Raw genomic sequence first — 16,272 nt, 5'->3', positions numbered from 1 at the left:
AAGGCTGCATGAACCGGAGGAGCTGTTACCAGAAAAGGGCAGAGTGAATTTGGGGCAGCAAAAACATTTATTGCTTATCGACTATCACTGCAAGGATTACTCAGAGGGTGATGCAGAATCAGCACCCCTCTATTTCTAAGATGACCTTGAATGTCAGAGCAAGGCACAAACAGGTTGCCGAGACAGGTGGAGTATCTGAAGCACTGTCTCAGGATCCTTCCTCTCCTGCTGGATGCTAAGGACCTTAAGGACAAGAGCTATCTTTGCTTGCAATTTATTTGGCAGGCCCTGCAGGGCTGTGCAAATGATTCTATTTAATTTTTACTACTTGTGAGAAGGCACAGAGGGCTTTGAGAGGGCACAGAGGGCCTCTTATAATGGGTAGATATGCACGTTAGCTGATACACTGGAAACTTTCCAGCAGGCATATCCTTCCAAGATGATAAATATTCCTCCTTGTTGGAGAAATTGAAGACATTTGTACTTGCAATCTAGCTTATCTAGTAAAACAAGACAAACTAACCAGTGATAGGGAGAAACATGTTTGCATTATTTTCCAACCTTGAAAATAATGTCAGATTATTGGACTGAGAACCAATGTCATCTCCTGGATCTGGTAATTATTTGGACAAAATCTCTTTGATTCTAGGTTCAAAGTCAAGGTGTCAAAAAAAAAAAAAAAAAAGGATACAACTGTTAAGCTTATTTAATTATACCTCTCACTGTACAAATAAGGAAACTAGGCCAGGCGTGGTGGCTCACTTCTGTAATCCCAGCACTTTGGGAGGACAAGGCCAGTGGATCACCTGAGGTCAAGAGTTCGAGACCAGCCTGGACAACATGGCAAAACCCTGTCTCTACTAAAAATACAAAAATTAGCTGGGTGTGGTGGCAGGCACCTGTAATACCAGCGACTTGGGAGGCTGAGACAGGAGAAGCGCTAGAACCCGGGAGGTGGAGGTTGCAGTGAGCCGAGATCATGCCACTGTGCTCCAGCCTGGGTGACAGAGTAAGACTGCATCTCAAAAACAAACAAACAAAAACAAATAAGGAAACTGGGCTCAGAGAGATGAAGGTACACAGGTGATGGGTAGACAGGGACAAAGAAAAGAACCTAACCCTTTGGACTCCCCAAGCCATTCTAATATTTGTTTTTGTAAGTTAGTAGCTTCTGCACGTTAGTATGTCAGAACTCAACTAGTTTCCTATCTTTCCTGATAACCTCTCCGACCCACCCATGATTTAGCTAACATCTGATTTGGTCAACCAAGCACCCTGGTCCTCAGGTTCAGTGTGAGACTTAATGAAATAGGCGTGAATTTTTTTTTTGTTTTTTGTTTTTTTTTTAGACGGAGTCTCGCTCTGTTGCCCAGCCTCGCAATCTCAACTCACTTCAACCTCTGCCTCCGGGGTTCAAGCGATTCTCCCACCTCAGCCTCCTGAGTAGCTGAGATCACAGGCGCCCGCCACCGCGCCCGGCTAATTTTTGTATTTTTAGTAGAGACGGGGTTTCACTATATTGGCCAGGCCGGTCTGGAACTCCTGACCTTAGGTGATCCGCCCAAAGTGCTTGGATTACAGGCATGAGCCACCACGCCTGGCTGGCATGAATTTTTTCTTCTGTCCCTAGTTCATCTTCAGGTCACTGTCTGATTTTATTAGTTCTCAAATTTAAATCACTATGCATGCTCAGCTCTTCTAGTTATTTCCCTTCTTTCCTCATGTTGGGAAAAAAACCCCGATTTATTCTAATTGTGAGAAATGAAAGCGAACAAATCCTATCATTCCCTATTGTCTTGTGCAAATATGAAGAGAGATATGATAGTGGGGTAAATAAAAGTATCAGGGAATCCATTCGGCAGAATCTTTCTCCTCTCAGGGTGCTTGCAGTTAGACATTCTGAGATTCCAGTGGAGAAATGGTATGGTGGAAACATCGAGGTTCAACAAGGCTCAATTTAGGGCATATTTTATTCAGATTCTACCATATATATCGTCTAAAATGAAACAACACTGGGGAATGAAAAGGTTGGTCGAAGATGCAAGTTGCCTTTATTAAATAAAGACAAATATTTAATAAAAATAATGTATAAAAATAATCACAATTCACTTTCAAATCTGAAAATACTGAGTTTTCCAGGCTACACATAAATAAAACTGCCAACGATGACAATTCCAGCAACTAGGAAAACAAGTACGCCTACAAAGAAAAGTGAGAAAATTCATGGAGAATTTGAACTCAGAACCAACTCCTCGGAGCTGATCTTTTTTGGGGGAAGCCAGGGAACGCGCCGGGCACTCTCATCAGCAAGACCATGTTTAAACAGAGTGTGGAAGCACAGAGCAAAATGGACATTCGAGGGCGAACAGCAGCTGGCAAAGGGATAAGTGATCCGAAGCATTAAAGCCCTTGAGACAAATTCCGGCGCGAACCGCCAGAGGATATGAGACTCGCAGGCGCAGCCCTCCAGGCCCCGACGGACTGACACGCACGTTGGAAACGGAGTCACCCACCGCAGCCCCGCAGCTCCAGCCAAAATGGCGCCGCCGCTCTGCCCACCCCGCGCACCCCAGGCGGCCGCCGAGCCCGCGCGCGCGCCCTGTGGAGCGAGGACGCCGGGGACGCGGCCAGGGACGCGCGCGTCCTCACGACGGTTGCACGCCTGCGCGAGGGCGGGCGGCGGGGGCGCGCGCGCGGCGGGGGCGGGCTTTGCCGAGCGCAGAGCTGCAGCCGCGGAGCCGGACGTGTCCGCGAAGATGGCGGGCCGGGTGAGTGCCGGTCTGGGAGCCCAGGCTTGAGGCAGGGGCGCCGGGCTCGCGGGCACTCCGGGGTCCAGGCGGCCCCAGAGGAGTGGGAGTGAATCCGAGCAATGGGGCGCGAGGCCAGAGCGGGACTTGAGGGTAGCAGGGGAGCGGTGGCAGGGGATTAGCCCTCCTCAACAACTACACCCCCCTCGAGAGGAGATGACCCCTCGTTACACGCGTCTGCTGCGCCTCCCGTCATCCTCCCTTCCCATCCCTTGGGGCTTGTTCCCTCGTCCTCCACACAGCCGCAGGGTCGCGGTCGCCGAAGCCCCCTCTGACGGGCTCTGGGGGTCTTTCCGCACCCCCTTGCGAGGGCTTATTAGGGGGCGCCGGAGTAACTGCCGGGAGCACCTCTGCTGCATTCGGGGCGAGGGGTGTAGGAAGGATCTTCAGGAACCCATGTCTGGCTCTTCACAAATTAAAGGTCATTGGGAAAGAGAAGGGGGTGCCAGTGACTTTTAGTGTTAAAGCCCGGCCATCTGGGGAACCTGTCAACTGTCGGGTCAGGCAGGAATTGGCTTTAGCTTGGAGTGAGGATGGATTTGGGGTGTCACGTTTTGTTTTTATGGATGACAGTCGCTTCGAATGCAGCAGGATATGCTGTAGTTTCGGGGTTTTAAATTTACTTCCTCCTTTAGCCTTTAGGATCGTTGGGTAGGATGGGTTTGGCGAGGAGAGAGAGAGAGCTGGTTGAGTGCTGTATTGCAGTCTGCCTTGAGCTAAAAGCTCTCAAGGGATGAGTCCTGCCCGGAGATTACACTGGTCATAAACCTGAGGACATTAACTGCGTCACTGGGGGCGAAAGATGTGATTGACTGATCTATTTATACCAGAATTTTTGAATAAGTTTGCATAGATTTATGCATATATGCAAATGCCCTATCTGAAAGGACTTGTAGGTCATGAGATTTTAGAGTCAGAAGGGATCTTAAAGGTCATTTAGTTTGGCTTCTTTCTCTTCCTTTTCCCCATGGCCTCTCCTTTTAAGGCTAGTCTTTCTGCCAGTACTTCAGACCCTATCTGTATATTCACCTGCTCCTTCTTAAGATAATCAAGCTTCTCTATCTTAAACCCTTCCCCCACCCCCACAGCTGTCACCTTTTCCCGTCCCACTTTACAGCAGGAAATTTGATAGAGTTGTCTATATTTATTGTCTTCCATTTGCTTACCACCTACTCACCCTTCAACCTACTGCAGTCTGATTTCTGCCCCATCATCCCACTGAAACCTGTCCCTCAACTTAATTGATACCTTTCAATCCTTATCTTATTTGATATCTCAGCAGCGTTTGACGTTGTTGACCATGGCTTCCTTGACGGAAAGCACTCTTCACATGTGTTCTGGAATGCCTCGCTCCTGGTTTGACTCAGACCTCTCTTTTGCGGCCTCACCCTCCTCTACTTTGTTATTCATTGCTGGTATTCCTCAAAGGCCGTCTTCTCACTCTCAATTTCCCGCTCAGGCAATTTCTTCTAAGCCCATAGCTACAACTGTCTATATGCCAGTGATTCTCAATATTTTACCCCCAGTCCAGACCTGCCCTTTAAGTTTCAGGTTAATATGTCCAACTGCTTATTTAAAATCAAGGTCCCGAAACGCAGCTTTTTCAACTCCGAACCCAGGATCTTAGCCCACCTAACTTGTGTAGATACTCCTCGACTTAACGATGGGGCTACCTTCCGATAAACCCATTGTAAGCTGAAAGTATCAGAAGTTGAAAATGCATTTAATACACCCGATCTACCGAATATCATAGCTTAGCCTAGCCTGCCTTCCTTACACATGCACAGAACACTTACATTAGCCTACAGTTGGGCAAAATCATCTAACATAAACCTATATTATAAAATGTTGAATACCTCATGTCATTTATTACTGTGCTGATAGTGAAAAACAGAATGGTTGTGTAGGTCTTCAAAGTACAGTTTCTGCTGAATGCCTATCACCTTTGCACTATTGTAAAGTTGAAAAATGTTAAGTCAAACCATTGTAAGTCAGGGACCATCTGTACCTATCCAGTGAGATAGGAATATCTCACTGAATGATACCATCATCCACCCAGTTATATAGGCTGGGAATCTGAGGGAGGGAGAGGGTGGGTAACCCTTTATATCTCTCTTTTGCTGTACCCATGTCCTCTGCCCTATCCCCCGGTAAAATTTGTCAGAGTTCTGCTCCTGCCCCCCATAAAGGTATTTAATTAGGGCCAAAGACTCTGGTTTGGGGGAATGGTTGCTTTAGACTAGTTCCAAGTCACCCACTGGACTATCTGGATTGGTCACATGGGTTCTGTCATTTTAACCTAAAAATCTCCAGTCTGTCCACCTTTCCACATCTTCATTTTTACCTCCTTTTCCCAAACTACCATCATTTCTGGTCTGGACTACTGCAGGAAGCTTCCAAGTATTTTTTTGTTCGTTTGTTTGAGATGGAGTTTCGCTCTTGTTACCCAGGCTAGAGTGCAATGGCGTGATCCCTGCTCACTGCAACTTCCGCCTCCTGGGTTCAAGCCATTTTCCTGCCTCAGCCTCCTGAGTAACTGGGATTACAGGTGCCCACCACCACACCCGGCTAATTTTTGTATTTCTAGTAGAGACGGGGTTTTACCATGTTGGCCAGGCTGGTCTCGAACTCCTGACCTCAGGTCATCCACCTGCCTTGGCCTCCCAAAGTGCTGAGATTCGTGCCTGGCCTCCCAAGTAGTCGTCTTAGAGCATGTGGCTCACCTCCAATTCATTCTTGACCTTGATTGTTCCTTCCCGTGCCTATTACTACTTAAACGCCTCCTCAGCAGCATCCCATTACTTTTGGGAGAAAACCAAATCCTTAATGAGGCCTTCAGGACTCTTTGTGGTTCTGCTCCTGCTTCTTTCCACTCATTCTCTTACTCTGTGTGCTCAGGTTATATGGTAAATGAGCCTTTCAATTCCTTGAACCTGTAATTTCTCTTACCACAAGGTCTTTGCGAGTGGTGTTTCCTTTCTTTGTAACGTTCTTCCCCCCAACCATTTACCTCCTACTCAGACATCACTTAGCTACTCAAGGGAGGCCTACTCTGACCCCACATTATAAGTCAGGATCCTTTGTTATATACTCTTGAAGAACTGTATTCCTCTCCTTAGAGATTTATCTTTTTGTTACTTTGAGTGTGTGTTATTATTTGCTTCTACCACTTCACCTCAGTGAAAAGCAGAGAACATATAAGTTATTTAGTCATTATCAACTGCGCTTTGTGTACCTTGTGGGACTTAGGTACTCAATACATTTTTGTTGCAAATGAATCAGTCTCTGAACACTCTGGTGATAGATGGTATATTACGCTAAAGCTTGCCTGTAATGTCATACAGCTATGTTAGGTCTTTGTTATCTGGAGTTCCATGTAACTTTTATACGTAGTTACTATTTCTGCTGTTTCAAGCCATACGGAACTAAACACAATTCTTTTTCCATGTAATAGCTACTCAAGCTACTCATTTACTTGAATACAGGTTACATATCTCCTCAGATTTTCGATTTTGCAAGTTAAACATCCCCCAATTCCTAGCATATTTCATATTCCAAACCCTTAATCATTTAGGCTACCTTCCTCTGGAAGTAACCTAATGTTACTGTTTTGTCAACCTTTCTTCTAAAATGTGCCCAGAGTGGAACACAGTGATCAGAGAAGAATGTACTTAAGCTATTATTGTCTTGAGATGGACACTACCATTATTCATACCAGATAAAATTGTATTAGCGTTTTTTCTATAGTAAATCACATTCTTGGCTCATACTGAGCTTGTAGTCAGTGAAAACTCATGTTCTTTTAAAATCAGCTCCCTAGCTCCATTCTAGGTTTAGAGCAGTTTTATTGAACCTAAATCAAGACCTTATCCTTTTACAATTCATTTTTTTAGGTCAGTGCATGTCTGCTGTTTGTTGAGGTAATCTGGATTCTTAGTTCTTTCATGTTAGGAAACATAATAGCTGTCTCTTCCAGTTTGGTTAGATCTGTAGGTTTAATCATGACTTCTGTTTCTATGTTTGAGTTATTGGTAAAGGATAGAATAAGACAGGGTCAGAAATAACCCTTGGGCATGCTGCCAGTGACATGCCTCTAGACTGATACCCATTAATACACTTGGGCACTGTTGCTTAAATACAGATGTGTCTCATTCCAACAAAACAACCTGCAAAGTAGGTAGTATTATCTTTGTTTTTTGCAGAGAGAAAGAGAGAGAGATTTAGTAACTTGAGAAGTTCACATAGCCAGCAAGAAGCAGGGTCAAGATTTGAACTCAGATCAGCCTGGTACTGTTACCTAGTTCACCAGCTTAGTTGCAAGAGTGTAGTGAAGACTAGGTTTACCTCACCTAGAACTTTTTGGACATAATAATGTTCAGAAACTATCTTCTACCTTTTGGAAAATCTGAAAAACTTTGGCCCATCTGATTGTCTATCATTTCTTCTGATAGCCTTTATTTTCTAGTAACTACTGAGTGATTTTTAGCAAAAATAGTTCACCTTGTTGCAATACTTTTATTTGTGCATATTTATGGAGTACATGACAATTTTTTTACATGTGTATAATGTGTAGTGATCAAGTCAGGGTACATGAGTCCAATGTATTAAGTATAGTCATCTACTCAGCTATCAAACATTGAATTTATTCCTCCTATCACTGGATCTTTTTTTTTTTTTTTTGAGACGGAGTCTTGCTCCGTCACCCAGGCTGGAGTGCAGTGGCGTTATCTTGGCTCACTGCAACCTCTGCCTCCCGGGTTCAAGCGATTCTCCCGCCTCAGCCTCCTGAGTAGCTAGGATTACAGGCATGTGCCACCACGCCCAGCTAATTTTTGTATTTTTAGTAGAGACAGGGTTTTACCACATTGGTCAGGATGGTCTTGGACTCCTGACCTGGTGATCCACCCGCCTTGGCCTCCCAAAGTGCTGAGATTACAAGTATGAGCCACCGCGACTGACCTCATTGGATCTTTTTACCTTTTAACCCACTTCTCTTCAGCCTTTCTCTCCCTTACTCCGCCTTCCCAGTCTCTGTCATCTATTTTTCCACTCCCTGCCTCCTTGTGTTCAAATTTTGTAGCTCCTACATATATGTGAAAGCATGCAATATTTGTCTTTTTGTGCCTGGCTTATTTCACTTAAGAGAATAACCTCCAGTTCCATCCACATTGCTGCAAATGATATGATTTCATTCTTTTTATGGCTGAATAGTATTCCATTGTGTACATGTACGACATCTTCTTTATCCATTCATCTGTAGATGGACACTTAGGTGGTTGATTCCATATTTTTGCTATTGTGATAGTACTGCAGTAAACATGCAAGTGCAGCTATCCCTTTGATACATTGATTTCTTTTCCTTTGTGTAGATACCCAGTAGTGGGATTGCTCGATGGAAGGTAATTCTATTTTTAGCTTTGAGAAATCTCCATACAGTGTTCCTTAGTGGTTGTACTAGTTTACATTCCCACCGACAGTGTATGTGAGAGTTCCCTTTTCTCTGCATCCTTACTAACATCTGTTACTTTTTGTCTTTTTAATAATAGCCATTCTGACTGGGGTAAGATGATATCTCATTGTGGTTTTGATGTGCATTTCTCTGATAGTGGTGTGGAACATTTTTCCATGTCTTCTTTTGGCCATTGTATGTCTTCTTTTTTAATGGGATTATTTGTTATTTTCCTTTTGAGTTGTTCGAGTTCCTTGTATGTTCTGGATATCAGTCCTCTGCTTGATGAATACTTTGCAAATATTTTCTCCCATTCAACAGGTTGTCTCTTCATTCTGTTGATTATTCTTTTGCTGTGCAGAAGCTTTTTAGTTTGCTTAAGTCCCATTTGTTTAGTTTTCTTTATGTTACCTGTGCTTTTGATGTCTTAATCATAAATTCTTTGCTTACACCGATGTCCAGGAGTGTTTTCCCTAGACTTTCTTGTAGTATTTTTATAGTTTTGGGTCTTAAAATCTTCAATCCATTTTGAGTTGATTTTTGTATATGGTGAGAGATAGGGGTCCAGTTTCACACTTCTGCATGAAGTTATGCAATTTTCCCAGCATCATTTATTGAAGACAGTGTCCTTTCCTTAGTGTGAGTTCTTGTCAGTGTTGTTGAAGATCATTTGTCTATAATTATGTGGTTTTATTTCTGGATTCTCTATTCTGTTCCATTGGTCTACATGTCTATTTTTATACCAATACCATGCTGTTTTGGTTACTATAGCTTTATAATATATTTTGAAGTCAGGTAATGTGATGTCTGCAGCTTTGTTCTTTTTGCTCAGGTTTGGTTTGGTTGTTTGGGCTTTTTTCTTTTTCCTTTTTTGGTCCCATATGAATCACATTGGTATTTTGATAGGGATTTCATTGAATCTGTAGATTGCTTTGGCAATATGGTCATTTTAGTGATATTAATTCTTTCCACAAGCATAGGATGTTTTTTGATTTATTTTCTTTCATTGGCGTTTTGTAGTTTTCCTTGTAGAGATCTTTCACCTCCTTAGTTAAATGTATTCCTAGATTTTTGTTTGTTTTTGGTAGCTATTGTAAATGGGATTGCCTTCTTAATTTCTTTCTTGGCTAGATCCTTATTGATGTATAGAAATGCTACTGATTTAAAGGTTTTCTAAACCTACAGATATATAATCAGCAAAGAGACAATTTGACTTTCTCTTGTCCAGTTTGGATGCCTTTCATTTCTTTCTCTTGTCTGATTGTTCTGGCTAGGATTTCCAGTACTGTGGTGAATAGGAGTGGTGAAAATGGGCATCCCTGCCTCATTCCAGCTTTTAGAAGAAAGATCTCACCTCTCCTCATTCAGTATGATGTTAGCTCTGGGTTTGTTGTGTATAGACTTTATTATTTTGAGATATATTCCTTCTATGCCTAATTTGTTGAGAGTTTTTTTAATCATGAAGGGATGTTGAATTTTATCAAATGTTTTTGTTGTTGTTGTTGCAATACTCTTTTTTTTTTTTTTTTTTTTTTTGAGACAGAGTCTTGTTCTGTTGCCCAGGCTGTAGTGCAGTGGCACGATCTTGGCTCACTGCAACCTCCACTCACTGGGTTCAAGCAATTCTCCTGCCTCAGCATCCCTAGTAGCTGGGATTACAGGCCTGTGCTACCACACCCAGCTAATTTTTCTATTTTTAGTAGAGACAGGGTTTTGCTATGTTGGCCAGGCTGGTCTCGAACTCCTGACCTCAAGTGATTTGCCTGCCTTGGCCTACCAAAGTGCTGGGATTACAGGCGTGAGGCACTGAGCCCGGCTGTTGCAGTACTCTTAATGGGTTTTATATTTCCTTTTTGTGGGGGACAGTTTATTTTGCATTCTTACTACTTTTGATATTCTGACATCATCTTGTAAGTGGGATTTATATTCACTATGTAATTGAAGTTTTTTCCAATGAAGCACCGTATATAGTTTATCTGGGACATTGGCTGAAGAATAAAATGTGTGATGTTATTCAGTGTACAGTTTCTAGGTCATCAGAAGATACCACTACCTTCCCACTACTGGAAAAGAAAAAAAGAAAAGTTTTCCACAGTGCCTGAACTGTTTTGTATGCTTATCTTTTAAAATTGCCAGAAATCTCACTTACTGGACATTCAGCAGTCCCTTTCTGAAAATACACATACTTTAGTGCAAATAAAGCCAGTGGATCTCTTTCTTCATAAGTCCTTAAACCTAGTCGAGGTCATCTGTTTGGCAGAGATAGGAGTAAGATAATGTGAAATAGGAACCAACGAGAGAGAACTTGCTTAGGAGTTGAAAGGGGTATGGAAAGATGTTAGAGGTAAAATTTGTCGAATCTAGTGTTTTGACTAGGGCAGGCCAGAATATTCAGTATCAGTATCAATATCAGAAGCTTTTGTAGCCTTTGTTTAGAAACCTAGTCATTTATAACATTTTGTGGGTGAATGACATCATTACCAAACAAACTTTCAGATGAAACTTTGGAACTCAAGCTGTAAATTGAGGATAGCTCATGTGCAGTACTACAAATCAAAACAAATACTATAAAGTGTTTGGTAGTCCATTTCCTAAATGAAAGTTTGTCCAAAGTATATCAACTTTCTGCAGTCTTACGTGCAGTAGTTATTGGTTTTGTGTATCGCTTTAGTGGATATTTTTAAAAGTATCTTCAAATGCAATGAATTTTAGGAAACAAAACAATTCTTTAAAGCATCTTTAGATAGCTTCTTCTTTCTGAAACCCGGAGGAATTTATATATAGGATGACTCTTTTTTCAAGTAGTTAAGTTAAGGTGCAAAAGTATAAGGTAAAGTATATTATCTTACCATTGAAAATTTTGGAAGTGGCAGAAGAGCGAACCCTTACAAATACCTTCATTGGGCAATACACTAAGCACTTGCTGTAATGCTTTTTAAAACATCTATACTCTGGCTCTGGTATTTTAAGTGAAAATCTCTCAGTGAGATACTCTTTCGTATTTTAGTACTGATACCCTTAATATTGCTCTGAGAGCTACCTTATACTGACTTCAGTTTCCTAGTGATTTAAACTACTAATTTCCAACTTATTTTTTTTTATAGTGAAAACTAAATATTCCTTTTGTAGATGTAACCATTTCTGGAAGCCCTAAGTATTTTTGAATGAGTATAATTCATGCACACTTTAAGAGATTTCAAGCATGACAAAAAGTACAGTGAATAACATATATCCATGTGATTACCACTGAGGTTTAAGAAATGTTAACATATGATATCTGCTTCAGATATTTATCTTTTTAAAAATAGAACATTACAGCTGGGCATGGTGGCTCACACTTGTAATCCCAGCACTTTGGGAGGCTGAGGCTGGTGGATCACCTGAGGTCGGGAGTTCGAGACCAGCCTGGCTGACATGGAGAAACCCCGTCTCTACTAAAAATACAAAATTAGCCGGGCGTGGTGGCACATGCCTGTAATCCCAGCTACTCGAGAGGCTGGGGCAGGAGAATCGCTTGAACCTGGGAGGCAGAGGTTGCGGTGAGCGAGATCGCACCTCCAGCCTGGGCAACAAGAGTGAAACTCAGTCTCAAAAATAATAATAATAAATAGAACATTACAGATCCAATTGAATCTTCTTTGTATTGCTCCTTTTTTTTTTTTAGTTTTATTTAAAATTTTTTTTTAAGAGGCTGAGTCTCACTTGGTGGCCTGGGCTGGAGTGCAGTGGCACAGTCATAGATCACTGCAGCTTCACACTCCTGAGCTCGAGCGATCTTCCTGCTTCAGCTTCCTGAGTAGCTTGGACTAGCAGAGGTGTGCCACCACATCTGGCTAATTAAAAAAAAGTTTTTAGAGATAGGATCTCTCTGTGTTGCTCAGGTTAGTCTCAACACCTGGCCTCAAGTGATCCTCCCACCTCAGCCTCCTGAGTAGCTGTGGTTGTAGGTGGCAGCCACCACACCTGGCAGTATCCCTTCTTGAGACCACTGACCTTTCCCAGAAGTAATCACTGTCCTGAAGTTGGTATAGATTCTTTCTGTCTACATCTATGCATGTTTATGCTCAAAAACAATATATTGCTTTGTGTGTCTTTAAAATGTATATAATGGTTTTATGCTATATCTTTCTTTCTGCAGCCTGCATTTTTCACTTAAAATAATTTTGAAATTTAGTCCTGTTGATATATAGTGAGCCAATTAATTCTGCTTAGCTACTCTGTAGTCTGTTTTGTGAATATAGCACAATCATCTGTTTTCTTATTAGAGGACAATTTAGGCAGTTCCATTTTTATTTTTCCCGGAATGTACATTATTTTAGTCAAGTGCCATTGCCACATTAGCGATATTTCGGTTAGTGAGGGACTGCAGATAGGAAGGTGATCCCATAAGATTATAATGCCATATATTTACTCTACCTTTCTATATTTACATATGTTTAGTTACACAATTACCCATTATGTTACAGTTGCTTACAGCATTTGGTGCTGTAACATGCTGTACAGGTTTGTAGCCTAGGAGCAATAGGTTATACCGTATAGGTTTGTGTAAGTACGCTCTATGATATTCATATAACGATGAAATCACCTAGTGACACATTTCTCAGAATGTATCCCTATCGTTAAGCAACACATGAGTGTGTGTCTCCATGCATATATGTGTAAGAGTTAGCGTGTGTGTCCAGAGGTAGAATTGCTGGGCGATAAGTCATACTCATCTTTACCTAGTTATGCCAGTTTATACTGTCACTAGCAGTATATGAGTACCTGTTATTTATATCTTCTCCAACACTTAATATTGCTGACATTTTAACTTTTACAATATAATAGGTGTAAAACTATTGTTTAAATTTGCATGTTGTCCTCATTACTAGTGAGATTAAGCATTTTTCATATTGGTCATTGGGATTTCCCCTTCTGTGAATTACTTTTGTATATTTGCTCATTTTTTCTGTTGGGCTGTGTATTTTTTTAGTGATTTGTATAATTTTTCGTTTTTTGGGGGGTAGGGTATGCTTTGGATTCTAATCCTTTGTTGTAAATAGCTTCTCTCAGACAGTGATGGTCTTTTCATGTTGTTTATAGAGTGTTGGATTTAAATTTTATAGTTATAATTACGCTTTTTTTTTTTTTTTTACCTTGGTGATTTGTGCTTTTATGTGTTTTTCAGGAAATCTTTCTCCACCCTGAAGTCATTTTCTTATAAAAGTTTTAAAATTTTGCCTTGCACATTTTGGTGATTGATCAGGAATTTATTTTTGTGTTTGGTGTGAATTATGAACTAATTTTATCTTTTCCATATGTATAACCAGTTGTCTCAATATCATTTATTGAGTCCATTTTTTTCCTTTACTGATTTGCAATGCTATCTCTGTATTATATCCAGTTCCCATATATGTGTGGGTCTAAGTGTCGACTCTATTCCGTTTCATAATTCTTTTTGTCCATATTTGTATCAATAACACTGTTTTAATTGCTGTAGCTTTAAAATTATTCTTGTTATTTCAGAGGGCGTACTTTCATTACCTTTCTTAATTTGGCATTTCTTGGCTCTTTTCCATATGAATTCTGAGAACAACTTAATCCCCACTCCTTTAAAAAAAAAAAAAAAAAGACACTTTGGCCTGGCATGGTGGCTCACACCTGTAATCCTAGCACTTTGGGAGGCTGAGGCGGGTGGATCACTTGAAGCCAGGAGTTCAAGGCCAGCCTGGACAACATGGCAAAACCCTGTCTCTACCAAAAATTAGCGGGCATGGTAGCACACGCCTGTAATCCCAGCTACTTGGGAGGCTGAGGCATGAGAATCAGCTTGAACCCAAGAGGTGGAGGTTGCAGTGAGTTGAGATCGTGCCGCTGCACTCCAGCCTGGGCAACAGAACGAGACAGTTTTTTGTTTGTTTGTTTTAAAGACACTTTTAACCTTCCGCTATGGATTTTTGACCTACATTTTTCCTCTTGTGTTTTATAAGAGTAGACACAGAGAGCACTTCAATAAAATTCAGCTCAATAACTTTATTAACCTGATCTCCTTTTCTTTGACTTTAAGCTGAAAGTGTTAATTTCTCACAACTTGTGCTCTATAGATTTGAAACCAAATCAATTAGCATCAGCTGTTTATGAGTAATGCAGGGTATTTTGGTCTTTTGCTAAATTCAGAAAGAAATGCTAAAGTGCTGATGGATTTGCACTAGCTGTATAGATCTTTGGTGGAGGAGGAAATGGGAAAATTATTAATTTCAGGTAAGAAGTCATTTTTGAAATGCAAGATTCATTTCTTTTTAAAATCACCACATAATAAAAACTTTAAGGGCTGCATTGGTGGGTTTTTAAAAAAAAATTGTAAAGTGTTTTTAGTGTTATGTGCTGACAAATATTTTTGTAGTTGCTTTGACAAGCAATGAAACTACCAATTATCACTAATTCTGAGTCTTCCAATGAACCTCTGTGTCAAATTTTTAAATTTAATTATCCTGACTATTTTTCTCCTAGAGAATAATATTGATATAATTTTGTGAACCATAGCAGACAGTTCCCATTGCTGAGAATAGAGCCTGGTGTGGGGGTATTATGATTCTTGAATGGTTGAACAAGACATTTGCTTCTGAACATCTTAGTAAATTATCACTTCTGACAATGTCTGTAGTTTGAATTTTGATATTCTCTGCCAAGGTATTGAATACTCTAAATAATGTTGTTTATTCTATTATTTAAATCATTAGTATTATAGATCTAGCTTTAAACAGCTGCTGCACTCCAGTCCTTTTTCTTCACCTGCAGATATTGAGTCTGATAACTGTTTTGTATACATAGCCTTTCAGTAAATCTACTTATCAGTCATCAAATTAACTTAATTATAAGTTAAATGATGAGATGGACCAAGAGTGTTATTGAAATCTCATTTCCACACATTTCTTCTCTTCTTTTGTAGAAGGTAATGAAATGAACCTGTCAGTGTTCCTGTTTTTATGAAGTTTATTTCTCTTAGTACAGTGATTCTGATAGTGGGTTCTGCAGACCAGCAAATTAGCATTATCTGAGAACTTGTTAGAAAAGCAAATTCTCAGTTCCCACTTCAGGTTGACTAATTTAGAAACCCTGGGGTAGGGCTTAGCATTCTCTTTCAATAAATTCTCCAGGTGATTCTGATGTATGTTAAAGTTGAGAAGCATTCACTTAGTGTTTTGAGCTCTCCAATTTAGTTCCTTATAAATTGTTGAAGATATTTTTTCCAGATTTCTTTCCAAATATGTGCTCAACCTTGTTACTGATAGGTTTCAAGGTTATCGTCTTCTTCCCATTAATACCTTCATCTATATCCAATTTTCAAACTTTTAAGAAAGCATGGCTATTTTGCTGCAGTATGGTGAATTAGGTACTCTGACTGACCTTCCCAAATAAACAATTTAAAATTCTAGATAATTTTTTTTTGGAGGGAGGACAGGGTCTTGCTCTCTCACACAGGCCGGAGTGCAGTAGTGTGAACATGGCTGACTGCAACCTTGACCTGTTGGGCTCAAGCGATCCTCCCACCTCAACCTCCCGAGTAGCTGGGGCCACAGGTGCACACCACCATGTCCAGCAAATTTTTTTATTTTTTGTGCAGATGGGGTCTTGCCATGTTGCACAGACTGGTCTCAAACTCCTGGGCTCAAGCAGTTTTTCCACCTGGGCCTCTCGAAGTGCTGGGATTACAGGTGTGAGTGACTGTGCCTGGCAGATGAAATATTTTTTAAGTAAAAACCTTATGTGCATGGAGATAGCTGGCTGAAAAGTAAGGAATAATCAGGCCAAAAACTATGTGAAGGTGAAAACCCAGAGATATAAGCCAAGTACTGCTGCCTTGAGGACATTATTTGCAAATGACATTACTTGGAAAACCTAGTTAACTTGTGCTTGTGCCTCAAGAAGCTCAGAGAACGGAAGATAAAAGTAGTTTTCTGGTAGAACGTCCCACCTCTCCTGGTAAAGATGGTACCCCAAGGGTCTATACATCATAATAAATGAGAACTAGTAATA

At 40.8% G+C, this 16,272-nt stretch overlaps 1 protein-coding gene across 2 annotated transcripts in view; it reads left to right on the top strand.

The window, feature by feature from the left end:
- The first annotated feature begins 2,634 nt into the window (after nt 1-2,634).
- Nucleotides 2,635-16,272, top strand: part of NSF (N-ethylmaleimide sensitive factor, vesicle fusing ATPase) — a 168,152-nt gene continuing 154,514 nt past the window's right edge. Inside the window, exon 1 of one of the 2 annotated variants that reach the window (XM_031011079.2) lies at nt 2,635-2,768. In XM_031011079.2, the coding sequence (XP_030866939.1) occupies nt 2,757-2,768 (12 nt within the window). In that variant the 5' untranslated portion in view covers nt 2,635-2,756. The remainder of the gene's footprint in view (nt 2,769-16,272) is intronic. The other variant, XM_055387811.2, reaches the window with a different exon arrangement.

The sequence above is a fragment of the Gorilla gorilla genome, chromosome 4 (genome assembly GCF_029281585.2).
Source record: "Gorilla gorilla gorilla isolate KB3781 chromosome 4, NHGRI_mGorGor1-v2.1_pri, whole genome shotgun sequence".
Lineage (NCBI taxonomy): Eukaryota > Metazoa > Chordata > Mammalia > Primates > Hominidae > Gorilla > Gorilla gorilla.
The sequence above is the reverse complement of the archived record's forward strand: the minus strand, read 5'-3'. Positions and strand labels throughout refer to the sequence as shown.